This window comes from Larus michahellis, chromosome 15, assembly GCF_964199755.1.
Source record: "Larus michahellis chromosome 15, bLarMic1.1, whole genome shotgun sequence".
Taxonomy (NCBI): domain Eukaryota; kingdom Metazoa; phylum Chordata; class Aves; order Charadriiformes; family Laridae; genus Larus; species Larus michahellis.
In genome coordinates this window covers 3706816-3725001 of record NC_133910.1, presented here as the reverse complement: position 1 = coordinate 3725001, position 18186 = coordinate 3706816, and the positions used below count along the sequence as shown (strand labels likewise).

General features: G+C 49.2%; 1 protein-coding gene across 25 annotated transcripts in view; it reads right to left on the bottom strand.

Moving 5' to 3' along the window:
• EHMT1 (euchromatic histone lysine methyltransferase 1) overlaps positions 1-18186 on the bottom strand; it is a 123934-nt gene that overhangs the window by 17072 nt on the left and 88676 nt on the right. For 18 of the 25 annotated variants that reach the window (XM_074609320.1, XM_074609330.1, XM_074609317.1 and 15 more), the window contains 10 exons: positions 17443-17574; positions 15337-15482; positions 12459-12602; positions 10668-10894; positions 9800-9964; positions 9205-9287; positions 7802-7908; positions 5380-5502; positions 2855-2956; positions 1968-2072 (listed from right to left, as the gene is read on the bottom strand). In XM_074609320.1, the coding sequence (XP_074465421.1) occupies positions 1968-2072; positions 2855-2956; positions 5380-5502; positions 7802-7908; positions 9205-9287; positions 9800-9964; positions 10668-10894; positions 12459-12602; positions 15337-15482; positions 17443-17574 (1334 nt within the window). The remainder of the gene's footprint in view (positions 1-1967; positions 2073-2854; positions 2957-5379; positions 5503-7801; positions 7909-9204; positions 9288-9799; positions 9965-10667; positions 10895-12458; positions 12603-15336; positions 15483-17442; positions 17575-18186) is intronic. The other 7 variants (XM_074609340.1, XM_074609337.1, XM_074609342.1 and 4 more) reach the window with 1 other exon arrangement.

Below are 18186 nucleotides of genomic sequence, written 5' to 3'. Positions count from 1 at the left end.
TTAACTTTTCTCTTTTTTTTTTCCCCTTCTTTTTTTTTTTTTTCTTTTAAGCAAAAATAAAGCATATCTTTTAGTCATCGCAACTTAACTTAGATCCTTCCTTAAATGGGGAGGCTACTGATATACACCAGGGAGTGGGGAGACCTCTTTCTATACGGCTTCTGCCTCCCATTATGTGAACATCTAGAAAAAAAAAAATCCCTAATCAGCATCACATACCAATCTACAGAAAAAATTAGTCCTGTCGATTGCACAGCACGTGCTGCTGCTCAGACAGGTTACAGACACCCAGACTCGCTACTTTGCCTTGCATTGGCCACTGCCTAACAGCAGCATAATTACAATCAAAAGCATTTCTCCTGGAGTATGATGTTTCCCAGCAGAAGTGACATTGCTCCTTAATGCCTGCAATCAGCAGCCACCAAACGTAGGTACAGTAACGGATATGCGATATGTACATCTGCTAAGAGGATATTTTTCTTTCAAGTAAATTGTTGACTGAGCTGATTTGATTTTCATCGTTTAATGTGTGATCTTGTAACTGGTAGCCAAAAGGCTTCCGTGACAGATCAAACAAGTCAGTTTTGTTCAGAGTCAGCACAGGGGTTCTGAAGCAACGCAACAACCCAAAAAGCCCCCTCTCTCACCTTGACTTTTGCTTTTAGGAACAGTATCAGATCCGGACCTCCCTGGGAATTATCGAAGCTACCAAGGAAATAGAGCCCCTACCAAGAAGGGGCTTTCAGACTGGGGACAGCAACTCCTCAGGAACAGCTGAGTTTCCGAGTCCCACAAGACAAACATGCCAACACCTACCCCTGCTAGCACCCAAGACACAAAACGAGGCATTTGGGGAGACAAATCCAAACCAGCTGCTTATATCCCTTGGATTCAAAAAGCACTAGGAGCCTCAGATAAGAAAATACACTGCCACGAGGCATGCCCGAGTGTGAACTAACGGTGGGGTAGGTATAACTCTGTGCAAAAAGCAGAAACCCTTCATTTATCAAACTATCTCGCGTCTACCAGCCAAAGCCTGGAGTAGCTCATCGCACCCCCGGTTCACACCCAAGCTTGCCTTGCAGGTACTTTCAGGGGTTTCAATATCCTCAGAGACAGAAAGCAAGAAATGAGAAACATACTATTAATAAAAAAAGAAGAGGAGCAGCGCTGATAGAATGAGTCTCTTGAACAGAAACTTGGATGACTAGGGAAAAAAGGAGATGGCATCTCCTCTGTTTACTTGAAAATCCCTGTGAAACCAGCTGGCACAGCCCGACACGCAGCACTGCCGGTCCCACGGAGCTCCCAGGGACTCAAGTAGGGAGTACATCCCACTCGAGCAGGATTTACAGAGGTGAAGAGCAGGCCAAGAGCCACCTCCAGCACGCTGAGCTGCCAGCCTGGGCACACTCTGTCCATGTTGGTGGCTACGTGCCTGTTATGCCTAGGAAAAGCCAGGCTTGTGATACTTGCTGGCAGTGTCTGCCCAATCCATCCAGAAAACACACGTACAAGCTTATGCCCCTCAAAAGGCGCACAGGATATCCCTAACCCTAACCCGCACCCAGCGCACACTGGCCTGTGACCAACGTGGAGCTGGTAAGGCTGGACTCGAGGGGGACCTGCCTGGCGCAGCGTCCGAGTGGCAGCACGGTGGACCCAGGTGGATTAGAAGCAGCGAGGCACAGAGCTGACTACAGCCTGCAGCATGACAGCCAGCATCCTCATGGGCTACGTCAGAAGGGCTGAAGGAAAAGGACTTTTTGCCAGCCTGTAAACTTCTTCCTAGAATATGGAGGAAAGTTCTCCCACCAGACACCATTCACTCACTGCCCCAAAGCACCTTTGTCAAAAGACCACTGCACCTCCCTGCACTGAGCCCCAGATCTGCCTCCTTGGGCTTGTTTGGTTTTTAAACAGAGATTGTGACTAATTTCTGAAACGGATTGCAGGAAGAACCTCACATTGTCACGGATGTTGATGTCAGACCCCTTCGCAAGCAGCAGCTTCACCAGCTCAATATGCTTGTACTCGGTGGCCCAGATCATCGGCGTCCAGCCTCCATCGTCCTGAGGAGGGAAAGGAAAGGAAAGGGTAAGACACAGAGAACGGGCAGGACAGCTCCTGCTGGCTTCACAAGCCCCTTGGTAGCCACAGCAGGGTGCACCTTGCTTGGGAGCCACAGACCCCTTCCCTCCCCACGTCTGTCTCATCGCTCTCCTTTGGCCTACACTGCTGCAGGGAGAGGTCCCCCAGGGTCCGGCAGCCCCAGGGTGATTCCATCCAAGATGCCTCAGCAGGTTGGAGTTTATTTGCAGCTCAGCACACTGGCAATGGATCTCCAGGGCGTTCAAATACAGCTGACTGTCTAAAAGGCACATCAAACACTCAGCTTGTGTAAAAGCTCTTACAAAGCGCCCTGAGCAGCTTGAGGGAGCTGGCCTTCCCCCAAAACGAACCCCAGTCCAGCGCTGCCTCACCCAAGGGAATGGATAAGTTTGGTGATGGCAAGTGCCAGGTTTGACCCATCCCACGGCACGTCCATGATCCCGCCACCCCCCTGCTAGGAGGAACACAGGGACACCCTTGAGCAACACGCTCCACCAGCAAATTCAGGCTCAAGGAGAAACTGCAAACCCAGAGAGAATGCAAGAAGGCTTCCATGAGGTCAGCAGAGGGGACTGCCTTCCCTGGCACACCAGGATGCCCATGGCACTGTCACCCTATAATATTTTTCAGGTGCCCCCCAGCAGCAGGACTGTGTTTGAGTAAGCACTGCGCAGACATGCTGGTGAGACCTGGGTCCCTGAGCTGAGAAAAGCAGCTTCTGCCCCTCGCAGAAAGGCCTCACCTGGCAGTTGACATCCATCTTCCCGTTGGAGAGGAGGTACTGAACGACGTCGTAGTGCCCCTTCTTGGCAGCCAAGTGCAGACACGTGGAGCCCTCTGCGTCCTGGACACAACCACAGGACAAGCACTCAGGGGACATCCCTTCCCACCATCTCCCATGTCTGCGTGACACCAGTGACACTTAGGAACAACAGAGAAGTTCACAGACGGAGGACTCCAAAGCCCTCAGCCTGCTGCCAGGAGGGGAGAGCACAGCAGCAACCAACACCGTTACGGAGCAGAGGGAGCTTCCCACAACGCTCAGAGGTGCAACAGGTGCAGAGCAGGAGGCTGAGAGTACAAAGAATATGGGAAGAGACGCCTTTGCAAAGCCTAGGGAAGGCTTTGCAAAGCCCCAGACTCTCGCAGACTGATGCTGCCGTTTCCCAACAGACCCTCTCCAACTCTTCTCCATGTGCTGCAGAGCCGAGGGGAGGCAGAAATCCCTTAGAGAGGCAGAGCTTGTACTTTACATCAGAAAAGTAGCCTTGTCTCAACCTGAAATGCTCCGTTTATACAGGTTTTTTGCTGTGTTTTATTAGCACAAGGCCTTATCCCAGCACCTGGCAAAGAGGCAAGGCATGTCCTCCACAGGGGCCACGAGCCTCCCGAGAGGCCGAGTCCCCAGAGAGGCTGAGTCCCCAGCCGTGCCCGCAGCCGTCTGCCAAGATAGAAGATAAAGAACAATGCGAAGGTTGAAAGGAAAAATGCCTTTGGGAGCTGAGAACAGAGGGTCTGGTGGAGATGGACAGGCTGTGAGTCATGACGGAGACACTCCCACACTAACACCAAAGATCTCCGTGGCTGGAGCCTGATTTTTATCAAGCGTTTATATCCCAAGAGCTTAGCACATAGCAAGGCCAAGAGACCAGGAAATAAGGAGGAGGAAATGAAAGACTGAAAAACCAAAGCGACTCCTTCCTGCTAAGCCCCTGGAAGCAAAACCGGAGGAAAGAGCTTTGGGATGGAGCCAAGCATAAAGCGCAGCACGGGGTTAGGGAGCAACCTCCCCGAGCAAGGATGGGACGTTTCAGGTCAGGGATTACACTGTGTGGGCTTCGTGGGGTAAAGAAGGGGTTTCTGCACCCCTTAAGTGCCTAACATAGCTTTCCCCTTAGAAGACCATGAGCCAAGTGCAGCTTCTCAACCCTATGTTGTTGTTACTGTAATTTAACATAAAGTTTCTGCAAGTTTTGAATGGGGCTTTTACGCCCTATTAACAGGATCGACAGCTTTGCCCTGGCTCTGACAAGCCCCCCCAGCACCGCCCCGCACCGTCCTCAGCATCCCCTGCACCCGCAGTCCGGCCGGGCCGGCTCGGCACACACCCGCAGCAGTTAACGTCCCCATTTCTCATCAAAATGGCTGGAGTTGATTTTAAACTGCAATGATGCTGCTTTCAAAAAGATGACTAATTTAGTGCAAGAAACTAATTAACATAATAAACTAGTCTAGACTTCAGACGTGATCTCAGGCTTCTAATTTGCTTTTGCAAGCTCAGGATTTTTTTTCCTTCCCTTTACCTTTAGAAGCGAAAAAAACACCCCTCTTATCTTCCACTTGAATAAATCAGGTGAGAGATGTCTGGATTACTCCAAGATGCTCAGGACAGCGGCCAGCATGAACCCACACATCCTGTCCTGCCCTTTCCCCCTTCCTGGCTCAGAACCAGGCTCCCAAGGATGCGTTTAAGGCTCGGGGTGGGCAGCACTCGGTATCTTTGTGCAATCGTCCTGGCCCTGCCAGCTCCTTCGCAAAAAGAGCATCCTGGCCCCGCCGTCCTCCCCAGCAATAGCAGAGGAGCGCGCCAACAGCAGCAGGTTGTTACAATAAGAAGTTTACGTGGGGAGGGTTCCTGTGCTCCAAATAGCATCTGATTTATGGGACTAATAAACGATCTGTATATTTTCCAAGATTGCAAAGCAACCAGAGCACGCTAAAGGCAAACAGACAGCTGCATTTTATTGTATTTGTTTAAATTAAAGGGTAGGGTTTAAAGACAGGGTCCAATTTTGCCACTGCGGCGTGATTGCATGAAACCGCACATCAGGCCTTTGGAAAGCAAAGCTTCCTCTGTCATTTTTGCTGGCTTGGCAAGCACCAGCCCATTTTAAAATGTCACCCCAAAAGCTCATCATTAGAGTCTATAGAGAAGCAAACTCCGAAATCAAACCCCTAATACACTCCAATGGATTTGTGACACTAATACTTCGTGGTCCCGTATGAAATCAAATACCCCCTACGTTTCGTGCCACAAACTAACGTAGCAAGTGGCAGCACCTGCCCCGCGCTGCTCACAGCCAGGACACTGCATCATTAAAATGACACCACCAACAACCACAGCCTTGCCAAGCCTTCGCGCCCAAGACAAGCGAGTCCGTTTCCCCTGTGCCTGCGCACTTCCACCCAGGGCTTAGTATGCATCAAGAATGAAATGGTGGACAGAGGCTTCTTCGGGAGAAAAAAAGATAAGGAACAAACTGCTACCTTAGGATCTACTAGTGCTCCAGCCTTGATAAGGTATTTCACAGTTTCCAGATGGTTGTTTTCTGCTGCTTCCATCAGTGGCGTCCTCTGGTCTTCAGAGCAGGTGTCTATATTAGCACCAGCCTGTTAAGAGGCCAAGGAAACACAAGGACAATTACAACCATCACTGGTTAGCAGAGGAAGGATGTGGTAGTAGAGATTTAGCGGCGAGTTTTGAAGGCAGTCCAACTTCACCTGTTTTGGAAAGCAGCGCGCACTGCCTGCCCTCTCTCCTGCCTTCTGCAGCCAGTAACTGGGGCATAAGGAAGCCAACAGCTGGTATTAAATAACTCTTGTTATTAAGGCATTTTGTACTGCCACTTTCTGGATACTGTTTCTGTAATAAATCAGACAAATCGGCCTCCTCCTTTTCGCAGCAGCTTTGTTCTAGGTCTATCATTTCTATGGACGCAATGAACAAAACAACCAGCTCTTCCCAATGTCACCAGCAGCAGGAATAACTCACTGATTGCAACAGAGGTAGGAGCTGTAAAAAAAACAAACTCTGGAGATTGTCTAACTATTCCTGTTGAAGTCAACGGTAACACTTCTAGAGAGGTCTCTGAGCATGGGTTCAGTTCAACATGGAGTGCCTTCGACCAAAACCATACCCTTTTCCAAAACGCACCTGTGCCGTGTATCTTGCCTGCGTTAGCTCTTTGGCTTAGCTCAGTAACCCACCCAATCTTAAACCAAACTCTCAGAGACAGCACAATTCTTGGCAGGCCACGCATGCACACACGCACGTGAAGCACAGACCTGTTTACAGCACGACACGCTGACTCAGGTTCACCTGGCACAAGGAGTTGGCCCCGTTGCTTCCAGGTGCCTCCCACTGAATGCATTTGTTTGGATTACTTTTAAACAGCTACAGCTATTTAAACCAGACCAGAGAAGAGGCATTTCAAGCTTAACAAGCTGGGGACATTCCCAGCCAAATACTGTGGTACTGCAGTAGCCAGACATCAGGGAAGAGATGAGATGATGAAGGATTTGGGAAACGAACCAAGCCTACTGATACTCGTTTCACGTTGTTTGTAATATCTCGCAAATTTTGCTCCTTTTACTCATACAAGTCTTCACGTGCAGTAACTGAATGAGCGAGAGCAGCAGGGCAGGCCCATGGCTGCATCTTCAACCAGCACTTTGAAAGCCTCTGACTCCAGATGATGAAACGCGACATCCCAGCATGCTCATTTGCAAAGACATGGACGGCATTGCTGCTTTCTCAAAAGCCCTTTAAGGTCTCCCAGACACACAGGGTAAACAAAACATACTTCCAGTCACTCCAGGCAATGTATGCCAGTGCAAAAAAAGAAAAAACTATTAACTTTTTTAATCCTTCTTTTTTCCTCACATCATTTTGAAGCAGGTTCAACGAGAGCACCCCTATGCCTTTGGCCATCTTCCCTCAATTGGAATCCAAATCTCAGCCAATAAGCCAAACTTGCATCTTTCATAGAATCATAGAATCATAGAATGTGTTGGGTTGGAAGGGACCTCTAAAGGCCATCCAGTCCAACCCCCCTGCAGTGAGCAGGGACATCTTCAACTAGATCAGGTTGCTCAGAGCCTCATCCAGCCTGGCCTTGAATGTCTCCAGGGATGGGGCCTCCACCCCCTCTCTGGGCAACCTGGGCCAGTGTCTCACCACCCTCAGTGTAAAGAACTTCTTCCTCATGGCTAATCTAACCCTGCCCTGCTCTAGTTTAAACCATTGCCCCTCGTCCTAGCGCTACACGCCCTTGCAAACAGCCCCCCCCCAGCTTTCCTGTAGGCCCCCTTCAGGGACTGGAAGGCTGCTATAAGGTCTCCCCTTCTCTTCTCTTCTCCAGCCCGAATCACCCCAACTCTCTCAGCCTGTCCTCTACTCTTCACATGTGGCACATTTACACCATAGAGGAAAATGGTGCTGGAGTTACGCAGGTTTTGACAGAAGGGAAGACAAGAGCCTGCTAGTTTGTGGGCTCCAGAGCCTACCTGCCTTCATGACAAAGAGCAACTTGGCGGCAGCTTGCAGGTCACCCGCAGCCTGCCCGCGGTCACCTGCGCTGGCACATCTGGCACAGCGCTGCTCTGCTGGCTGCGTTTAAGCAAATAGGTTGCCACATGCTCCACAGTGCCCTACACCGAAGCTTCACGTGCTCGCTGCCCAGGCTGTGAAGCTTGCTTGGAGAACTGCCTAGAAAGACAGCTTCGGTCGTGTTCTCCAAGCCCTCACGCTACTCTCCACCACTCCACCCTCAGCAAACCCTGAGAACAAGGAGGGTTTTATAGGAGGGACATTTCAGCGCTGATTTCCGAGTGTGCATTAGCCACGTGGGGCAGGAGACCAAAAAACACAGAAAATTACTTGAGCAGAAGAACGTAAGCAGAGACAGACCTGAATCAGCATATGGCAGATGTCCACGTGGCCAGACTCGGCGGCAGCATGGAGAGGGGTTCTCTTACTCTGATGCTCCATTTTAAAATTAGGGTCAATTCCATCTACTGAAAAACAGAGCAGAGATGCTTTCAACCACGATTCAGAGATTAGAGAAAAGCGTAACAGGAGAAGCAGGTCTCAGCTAAAGGCTTTTAAGGGACGGGTTCCCAGTCCATCCTCAGCCCTTCCCATGACTCACTACGCATTTTTAGGGTAGTCCCACAGACACTGGATACCTAACAGCCCTCAAACCAAGAGCTTCAGGAATACCATGGAATTTAATACCTTTAAGGCATTACAATTCCTACCCAGGCCATCTCCCTCAGATTCACAATTCCTCACCCCTCAATGCCACAAAACCAACCAACGCTACACACAGATAAAAAGGAAAAAGAAATGCTGCTTTTTTTAAGGCAACACAGAAGCTGGAAACAACAGTCTCATTACTACCCGGCCTTTATGTCTCACCACTGTTAACTGCAATTAGTCTTAGTGATCCTCGTTGCATCACTGCAAACACGGGGCTACAAAATGGATGGAGCGTCTCCAACTAACACGAGCTCAGGATCTGGCCAGAGACTCTCACAGCTGTGCAAAGACTGACAGATGATGATGACGGCCAGACAAAGATGTCTGGGCATGATAACATGTTGCATATGATGAGGCCGTACTTAAATATCAATGAATAACATTTTTGTGCTATTGAAGACACGAACAATGAAGCTAACACTTGCTAGAAGAAAAAAGAAGAATCTGATAAATGAAAAGAACAGCAAGCGTCCAAAAATGTATTGCGAAGTACTGGAGTGGAAAGGAAATGATCCCAAGGAAACATTGTGTCCTTCAAACGGGGCTATTATTTGGGAGTATTTGTTGGTAAAAACAAGCTCAGCAGCTCAAAGTCACCTGGTGACCGACAACTATGTACCCCCCAAAGAAACCCTGTGTATTGACGGGCTCCTCCTTTCTGCTTTCTTGCTGATGGGTCTCAGCATAAGCTGACTCCCATCTTTTTACCTCTTGACTGGATGCAAATACCCAACTATCCCATTGCACGGGGAGGAAAAGTTCTGTCGGACTGGAAAAATCACATGTAGGTCATTTGGGGACAGAAACAGCTTCTCTAGATAAAACCGTGCCCAAACGCAGAAACAAGCTGGGAGCAGGTCCACATTTCACAGAAAGATGAAGCCATTTCCAATGACACATCACTTGCAAAAGTGGCTTTCTCCTCCAACAAGGCTCACAGGGGCAGTGGGGAATATGACGTGCTGCCATGCTGGGAACTGGACTCTAGCAGCTGCCTGGCAGGAGCTGGGAGTACTGCCAGACACGCAATGTCCTGGGAAGGAGCCACCTACCCAACATAAGCAGGACTTTTTGCAGCTCTCCTTGCCTCGCAGAGAAGTACAACTGCTTTGGATGGAACCGTAACTTCTTGGGTCTGCAGGAGTGGGGAAAAGAGGCGTAATTAATACTCACTGAAGAACACTCCCAGCATTTCACCCCGCCCCACTGCTACCCCATGTGCTTGACAAAGTCTGTTCCTACGGTACAGCTCAAGAGTGCCAGCAAAACACAAGAACAACAACTCTCCAGAAGGAGATCTTCAAACGTCCAGCTCCAACCCCAGCCAGCCTAGCTCTAGCGAGGGCCGTTATCTATTCAGTGCCGCCCATCAACAAATTCTAGGTCTCACTACCGTAAATGGGAACTCCTAGTAGTTACAGCTGCGGTTGGAGGGCCAGTGAAAAACTAAATCCTCCAGATAAATCAATAAGACATTTAGAGCGATAACTGTTTTCTTGAATCTGTAATCTGTTGGGGGTGAAAAATAACTGAAGTCAACAGAACAAGGTCTGAGTGAGGCCAAAATCCAGAGAAGCTATATCTCAGTCTTCTCTAGGTTAAGCATCTTGCCTGGGAACTGGAGAGACCCAGCAGCCTTTTTCTTACTTTTCAGAGTCCAGGGCAATCAGGGCACTTTCCAGAGTTTCTTTAACTGGTCCCTGGGCCAGGCTGGTAGTAGGCTTTGGAAAAACTGAAGACCCAGCCATGTCAAACCCTTCAGCAGCTGAACTTTCTGGCTTGTCTTCCTCTGACAACCGCGTCCCAGTGCCACTGAAGAGAAAAAATGAGAGACAGCCAAAGCAAAGTCATTAAAAATACACAACGTTGTGTATTTTATACCAAAGAAGGAAAAGAAATGGATTTTGAATACAGATACATGTAAGTGAAATCGAAACACAAACCAATATATTTTACAGCCTTTTTGAGAAGAACTTGCCCCAAAAAGGAGTTGCACTGCCCTATGATTACTTTTTGATGTACTTTGTGCTACAGGAAACCCAGGAACACGGGGCAAGTCATAAATGCCACCAGAAGATGATCAGATGGTAAGCTGGAGCACTGTTCAATGCAGGGATGGCTTGATTTGTGTTCTCCTCTGCTTTTTCATCCTCTCTTTATACTTGTTCCCATTGGTGCTATAGCTAGGTACCACATGAATTTCCCCGTCCCTTACCAGACCTGGCAACACCAACTCGTTCCACTAATTTCATTCCTAACAATAAGAGGAAGGAATGGCTTTAACTCCTGAACCCCTCCTATCTCCATAGCTTCTGCTCCAGCTCACCCTGTGGTCGTCACGTTCTCCCCTGACACAGTGAGCAACACAAAACACGCTCGCAGGTTCCTGCAGCTGAGTTTGGCTTGTCAGAGCAGGACCAGAGAACACCTTGCTCCATCAGGAGCAGCACAAGTGTTCAAATGCAAAGCACAGTCTGGCATGAGGTTTGAGATTGCCACGTGCTCCCAAGCTCACCTCCCCGTCGTGGTGTCGGCCCTCCCCTCCACAGCCGCTGGTTTCTGCTGCTCGTAGGTCAGCGACACCGTCGAGGTCGTGTCTGCTTTTGCTATTGTCACCTCCTTTGCCTTGGAGGCCTCTTCCCCGCAGTGTGGGCAGTAGCTCGTGTCGTTGACCTGGGAGGCACAGTTCTTGTGGAAACGGTGGGAGATGCTGCTCTCCGGCTGACACTCCATGAAAGTGCCCTAAAAAAACCACAGAGAAGAAATTCACACCTTGGTCACTACGTGCCTTACCCCTTCTACATGCTTCATCCGCAGATCTCTTAAATACTTCATTCATCACCACTCTTGTCCCTGGCGCTTCCAATACAGTAAGCAAGCACTGCCACTTCTTTAGAAGAGAACAAAACCAAGGCAAAGGGGAAAAAACTCACTTGGTTAGGGACTGCAAAGCAAGTTTTTTAATTGCGCTTGGGAAACAGAACCAAGAAGTCCCAATTTCCAGCTCTTTCCTCTAACGCTTGAAGTCCTTGCTTACGTTTCTAGAAGTGCCAGTGTACTGTAAGGACGCCCCCAAAACTGGAAAAGAAAACTTCAGACCTGTGTGCTAAGCCAGCATTAAAACTACCTAACAAAGCTGCGCACAAACCATTCGAGGACCTAATTAAATCAGCTGTTAACCCCAATGTAACCTAAAGCATGAGAATTCTCTGCTTGGACCAGCCCCGTATGCTGTTTAACCCCAATAATGTGGCTGACTACTCACTCAACAGATTTGGGCAACCTTTCTTAAAATTATTTTCCCTTTCCAGCAAAGTCCTCCAAACTGAACTGAAGGTACCCCAGAATTCACTGCCCTGTGATATTAGCGCTACCCAAAGCCCTACTGTGCTCTGTGTTATTAGTGACTGATAGCACAAACACTCCCAGGTTCACCTGTATCAACTATGACACGTCCCTCAGAGATGTACGAGCGTGTAAGGAAAGGCTAGTTAAAACCCATTCTTCTCCTGAATTCACGGTCCTCCCAAGCAACCTAATTAACTCTATTTCAGCTTTGCAAAATGCGTTTAAGGGTTGTGAGGATTTCATCTTTTAAATGATCTTTGACTCAGCATGAAAACCCGGGATGGCTCCGTTTATTACAATTATGCTTGAGACTACTGTAGCATCCTTCATTGAGTCATCTTGAAGAACACTAGCATCAGACAATTAAGCCTCCCCATCACCCTATGGGGCCCTCAACTGGTGTTTTTCAGCTTTACCAACAGGGAAAGTAGGACGCAGATGACTTAAAGGAAGGACGCTGATGACTTAAAGGACTGGACCAATGCTATTAAAAGCCTCGGTGGCAGAAGCAGCAGGAGATCTCAAACATTGCCTTGTTCCAGCGCCATCACTCAGGTTGCTCGTCTAAGCCCTCGTGAGCAGGCGGGAGGACAGAACCATTCTTGTGTACACAGATTCATTTACAAACCAAGCTAATACAATTTTTGATGTGATCGATCTGTACAGAAAAAGAAAAAAACCCCTTGTTCCAAAGAAATTCCTATGGCGAGACTTCCACTGTGTGAAATCCCAGTGGAAACCCTTCAGTAACACCCCTTGGGGTCTCCACGTAGATAAAGGTGACGATTGCAGCTACCCTCACACACATTTCTGTTGAAAACACCACCTGACGTGCTGTGGAACGAGGTGGAGCTGATGCCGGGAAGTCAGTAAACCCCTTTAGGTACCATCTCCACCTTCAGCTCTTCCAGCTACTGCGACAGGTACCCCCTTCCCTAGATTGAGAGCACGGACTTACTGCAGTGCAAAAGTATCCACAGCCAGGGCAACACTGGTGTTTCACCATCCTCCCTCTATGGTCCTCACACAGCACCAAAAGCTGGACTTTGTTAGACGGGCGCATCAGTTCATACTTAACCACACTGTTTGTGCATCGGCCCAGCTGGAACAGGAGAAATTAAAGGAAATGAAATTACTGGAGACCAAAACACTCTCTGTGCTTGTGCGGAGGAAGATTTTGCACACTGCCTTGATGAGGCCTGGCTTTTTCACAGTAATTCCGATGTGTGCCAGATAGCATTAGCAGTGCAGCAGGAAGCTGTGAAAGCTGCTCTCACAGGAAGAAATGCATCATTTACTAACTAACATGCATGTGGACTCTGGGTTGTTTGTTCCTTGCAAGGGAAAAAAAAAAAAAAAAAAAGGTAACTGGAAATACGCAACAGCCAAGCAGCGGCAGAAGGGGCAGTCCCATGGGCCTGACTCACACAACATACACTCTCCTTTTGCCAGGAAGAGCGGGTGTCGGTGACCGAGAGAACAAGACCATACGCACTAAATCTTGTTAGCGTTCAAAAAAGTATAAGTCACAGGAAGATAAAGGGAAAAATAATCGCTCTCCGTTGCCAGCGAAGTTATCGTCTGTACTGGTTCCAGCACTGGCCCCTGCCCAGACCACAGGGATGAATAGCCAGGCTTTCACGAGAGCTCAGCTAAAGTCACATTTTAAGCGTGTTTTCCGAAGGATTTCACCAATGTACAGCTCTGGGCCTAAAAAGCTGTCTTCTCGTGCACCACCTTGTTGTTAATGACAGCAGGCTCCATAATTGGGGTTCACTTTTCCCAACCGGCGTTACTCGCTCTGCTGCGTCAGAAGGATCAGCGCTTCCTTCTGCTGCCCCTGTTCAAACATCTACGACATTTTCACATCCCCGTTGCCACCTGCCAGCGTGACGCGACACTGTTTGGGTTCTGCAAGTTCCTCTTGATAATAACCTTGCTTTCCCCAGATGCTTGGCAAAGGACATTTACAAATGAGAAATATAAACGTGAAAGGCTGCTAGGAGGAAACATCCCTACCGAAATCCGTGCACAGTTAACCGTGCGCTGCCACCATGAGCAGGGGAGTCAGTCGGGAACACGGTGACTGCTCATCACCAACAGCCTGTCCCTCTGGTCTAGCTGAGGTTTGATTTGCTGCTTTTTCCTCAACAAAACTAGACTTTCACCCTAATTTTTTTTTTAAACTCCACTTCTCCTGCAGAATCAACACCCCTACAGAAGAAGAGAACGGATTTGAACCTAGGCTCATCGCTCACCCCTAGCATCTCTGCAACTTACCCTCATTCCATCTGCAAAGTCTACCTGCGGTTGTGACGCCCTGGCTGGACTGGTCACTGTTAACACACAGACCCCAGGGGCTGCAGGGGGTGGCAGGAGAGGACCCTTCCATTGATTTTTTTTTTACTTATGAGCCAAGGAAATCTGATTAACACGTGAAAAGCTGCACTGTCCATGTGAGGAAGTCCCTGCATTATTATGTCACACTATATTATTTGTTAGAAACTCTAAAAAAGTACAAAATGATTAATCGCTATTTTCCAACCATCAGAGAGTGCAGCGGGGTGCTCATAACTATTTATAACATTCTCCAAGGACATGACAGTCTGGAGAACCCACTATTCACACGTATAATATTCTTATTAACATCTATGAGTCACTTATTCCATTATGAAAAAGAATCTAAGATAAAGCATGGCCTTTGCTATTCCTCTCTCTGATTTACCCAGGGACAGAACTGCCAAACCAGCGTAGACGCGAGAAGGAACTCTTTCATATACCTTCTGTTTATTTAGAAACCCTGGGGTCCCCCTCTCTCCTGTAAGTCTCCAGGCCATTCTCTCTTTAATGAATCAATTTTGCCATGCTTTGGAAATTCACTTCTCCGTAGGTACCAGCACGTACTAACAGAAGCAAAGCTGGGCTGCAAACCTGATTATCCCTTTCTCCCTCCATTCACCTTTCTCCTGAGATCCTACAGAAGAACCAGGGATATTCTCACTCCTTGTCCTACCACCAGCAAGTATCAGAGCACTGCAGTGTGACTGCAGCTCAGCTGAAGCTTAGAAGAAACGCAAGCGCCTCCCAGTAAAAGGAGGATCTACCGAGCACGTTCCTGTCCTGCAGTCTCACTTTCCAGGCTCTGGGAGGGAGTCACTTCTGCCATTTATTTCCACACTTCTGGAACCAGTAGAACCCAACTAGCCCAGCTGTGATCGACTGGAAGGCATCAAGTGCAATCGTTTTCACTCAGTCAGACCTGGAGGCTGGGCAGGGTTGCCAGGACATAAGAAGCTTTGTAACAGAAGCCTCCTGGGGGAGGAGGAAAGAGGAAGGCTGGGGCAGGCTGAGCCGGTGGAGGGCATGCCAAGTTCCCGAAACTCAAGAGCTGGCTACGGAAAGGTTTGCATCAGCTCCTTCGTAGTCAAGGGAAACCAGCTCCAAGCTTCTTCTGATTGGATTTTCTCACTTTGATGCATGCTAATGTATTTTAGCCCACTTGGCCTGAAGTTTGTCTGTTACACCAAGTTGATCCAGCGGCACAGGTCAGGACAAGCAGGAGAGACCCACCCAGCGCCTCTCCAACTGCAGACCGCACCGTCTCCTCCCTTCCCAGTGGCTTCAACCCGACTGTGCAATACACGCAGAGCGCTGGAGCCCTCAGCTTAGCGAGCGAGATGTTTGCCCTGCCATTCCTGCACACCAGTGGGCTCCCGGTCTAGCAGGCTGCAGAGACCCTCCGTGACCCCACAACATGTTCCCGGCATAGCTTTTTATTCTTTATGTCTCTGTCCTCGGCAGAAAAGTCTGCGAGAAGCTGAAAGACAGGCTCCTACCTCATTATCCACACTCTCCGTGGCCATGCACTGGTTGTTGGCTAGCGTGGTGATCTCTCTGCTTTTGGGGGTTTCCATTCGACAGCTACAGAGGGGGACTTCCTGAAGACCATCTACTTCCATTGCTTCAGGACCATTGGAAAGACCTGGAGTACAGAAGATCAGTAAGTCAACTCTGAAATTCTCTTCCAGGAGAAAGGATCAGTCCATCAACACCACCCATCCTCTAGCATCCTCCCGTTCCATGTCCTGAAAAACTTTCAAGGCATTATCTCAACCCTGTAAAAATACTCCTTTGTTACATCAGCTGGAGTTTGCAAAAGCATCCTGTACTGTTTCAAGTCCAGCCACACTACAGATGCCTGTGCTGAAATCAAGAATAATCAGTTAAGAACAGTTTACTCTGAGAAAAGCTCGGGAAACCTAAGGAAAAGCAACAATGAGGTACAAACTTTTACCAGCCTGTTTCTCCTCCCCACCTGCCCCAAAACACTGTGGTCTGGCACCAGGAAATTCATAGGAAACCCCTCAGAGTTGGAAATTTGAATAGTTAGTGGAGTGATAAATAGAGAAGATAGGAAGGCACAAACTTCTCTTTGCAGAGGCTTATTATACAGATGGGAAAACAAAATTCCTGGCACTATTTGGTCTCAGCCAACCAAGAATTATTTATTTTGGAAAGACAACAAACCAGGGAAAAGAAAGGAGCAAGATGCTCAGACGTTCTTGCCTTCTCACGTCTTTCAGATTTTGAACATTTTCAAAACTATTTAAAGGTGGATAATGGCTATTGAGGGGGCTCACCACCAGGTATGGGGGCACAGCGTGAATGTTCTTGTGGCTCCTCTGGATTCAACTCAATCACTAGGTCACCCATGATTGCAAAACACTGGCCTAATGATAAAGGGGTTGCTTTTAGTCCTACACTCCTAATCTAACCCTACAGAGTTGTAATGTCTCTTTGCAATGTTTTCACTACAGCAGCAAGCCCTCAAACATTTGCCTTTGGACTGGTTAACCTTGAAGCGTCCCAAGCTCTCCCTACCCAAGCCTGCTGTGGGACTGAGTCCCAGGGAGAAGGAAGCCTGCTGCTATTGTTTAAGCTTTTGAATTGAAAGGTATTTTGCTGCAAATTTTCAAAGATGAACTTCATTGCTGAGGGAGATTCCCTTTTAGCTGCCCCGGCAATGGCAGCACTCCCCCCGCAGCACCTTGCCCATGGCTGTGACCCCACCAGCTGAGCACAAGCCCCTTTCATCTTGCAAGAGTTTCCTTTAGCCAAGAAGTTGCAAGACCAAGCCTAAAGAAAGGACAGGGTATTTCAAGACATACAAGCAGAGGGAAAGTCCTTGCAGTTTTCATGTAAAATCCTGTCAAGATATTAAGGGTTTAAGAGCTTTTTCTAGGACCGCAAATCACAAAGCTCATTCCTCGCCTTCCCAGCTGTCACTTTCATAATCTTTTTGACATCCAGAGGCTCCCATGAAAGCATCCCTCACCCATCCTGACCCTCCCTTGGTGGTGAACACTCCCACCTGCTCTTTGATGTGCCTCTATCAAAAAGCCAGACAACTTTTGAAAGCGAAAGAGCGATGGGGGACAGATTGACGGATCCAGGTCAGCCAGGAGCAGCTGGATCAGAGGCAAGTTCAGCACTGGGAACCATGGCTGGGGGCGAGCACCTAGGAACCGCGCGGCTTGTTCAGCCCCGGGAAGAGGAGAGACAAGAGGCTCTTGAGGGGAGGCACTGGAGAGAGACTAAATTAGCGTCCTTCAAGGAATGGAGGGGAGCTGCTGAGCAGGACAGGAGGGCTGGGACCCCTTGCTGAGGGTCTTCCCGAGCCACCCTGCTCTACCTGAGCCGGGGACCCTGTCCCCATCTCATCCCCTTTCCTATGCTCATCCCTGGCCCCAAACCCATCCAATTCCCGTCCCCATCCCGGTCCCCGGCAGTCCCGGCGCTCCGCGGCCGGGCGGTCCCCGCCGCCGCCAGGGGGCAGCCTGGCCCCCGCCGCCGCCCCGCCTGCGCCCGGCGAACAAAGCCCCGGCCCGGGCCCGGGCCCGTCCCTGTCCCCGTCCAGGCTCGTCCTGGCCACCCCCGCTCACCTCCCGCCGGCGGGGAGAGGAGCCCCTTCACCCGCAGATCCAGGGAATCCAGGGACACCTCCATGTACTCCATGCTGTTCTCCTGGCCGGGGCCCTCTCGGCCTCCCAACGATGGTTTATAGGCTTCGGCACCTAGATGGAAACACACGCGTATTCACACAGCTAAAAAAAATGATAATAATAAAATAAATAAATTGCGTGCAAGGACGCGGGGGTGTAAGGGCCATACTTAAGCCAGCAGGCTGTATGCAGGCTCCTCAGAGGCCATGACTAGAGATGCACATAGAATTATGAAAATGCAACATCTGGGCATATATGGCACGACTGATCTCTTATTTCCTCCCCTGTCTGATCAGACAGATTTTCCACTTAGGTAGGTAACAACTTAAAAAAACAAAAGAGCAAGTTCTGCCTCTGAAAGGCACATCTGCCTGCTGCCGTACTGCATCGGCAGCAGAAGCTTAAATGGCACAAGGAAGAGATGAATCCAGGGCTCAGCGCATCCTCCTGTCTCCAACCTGCTGCAAAGGGCTCCAGGTACACTCCGGCCAGGCAGAGAGAGATGGCTCACCATGGGTGTCATGAAGAGGACAGGACAGGGGACATTCGGCTTAACGGGAGGAGGAAAACATAAAAGCCAAGTTCTGGCTCTAACAAAGCTGCTGCTGGGAAGAGACTGCATGGGGGAACCCTCCCTGGGAAGAGACCGCATGGGGGATCCCTCGGAGCCTTCGTGGGAATTGT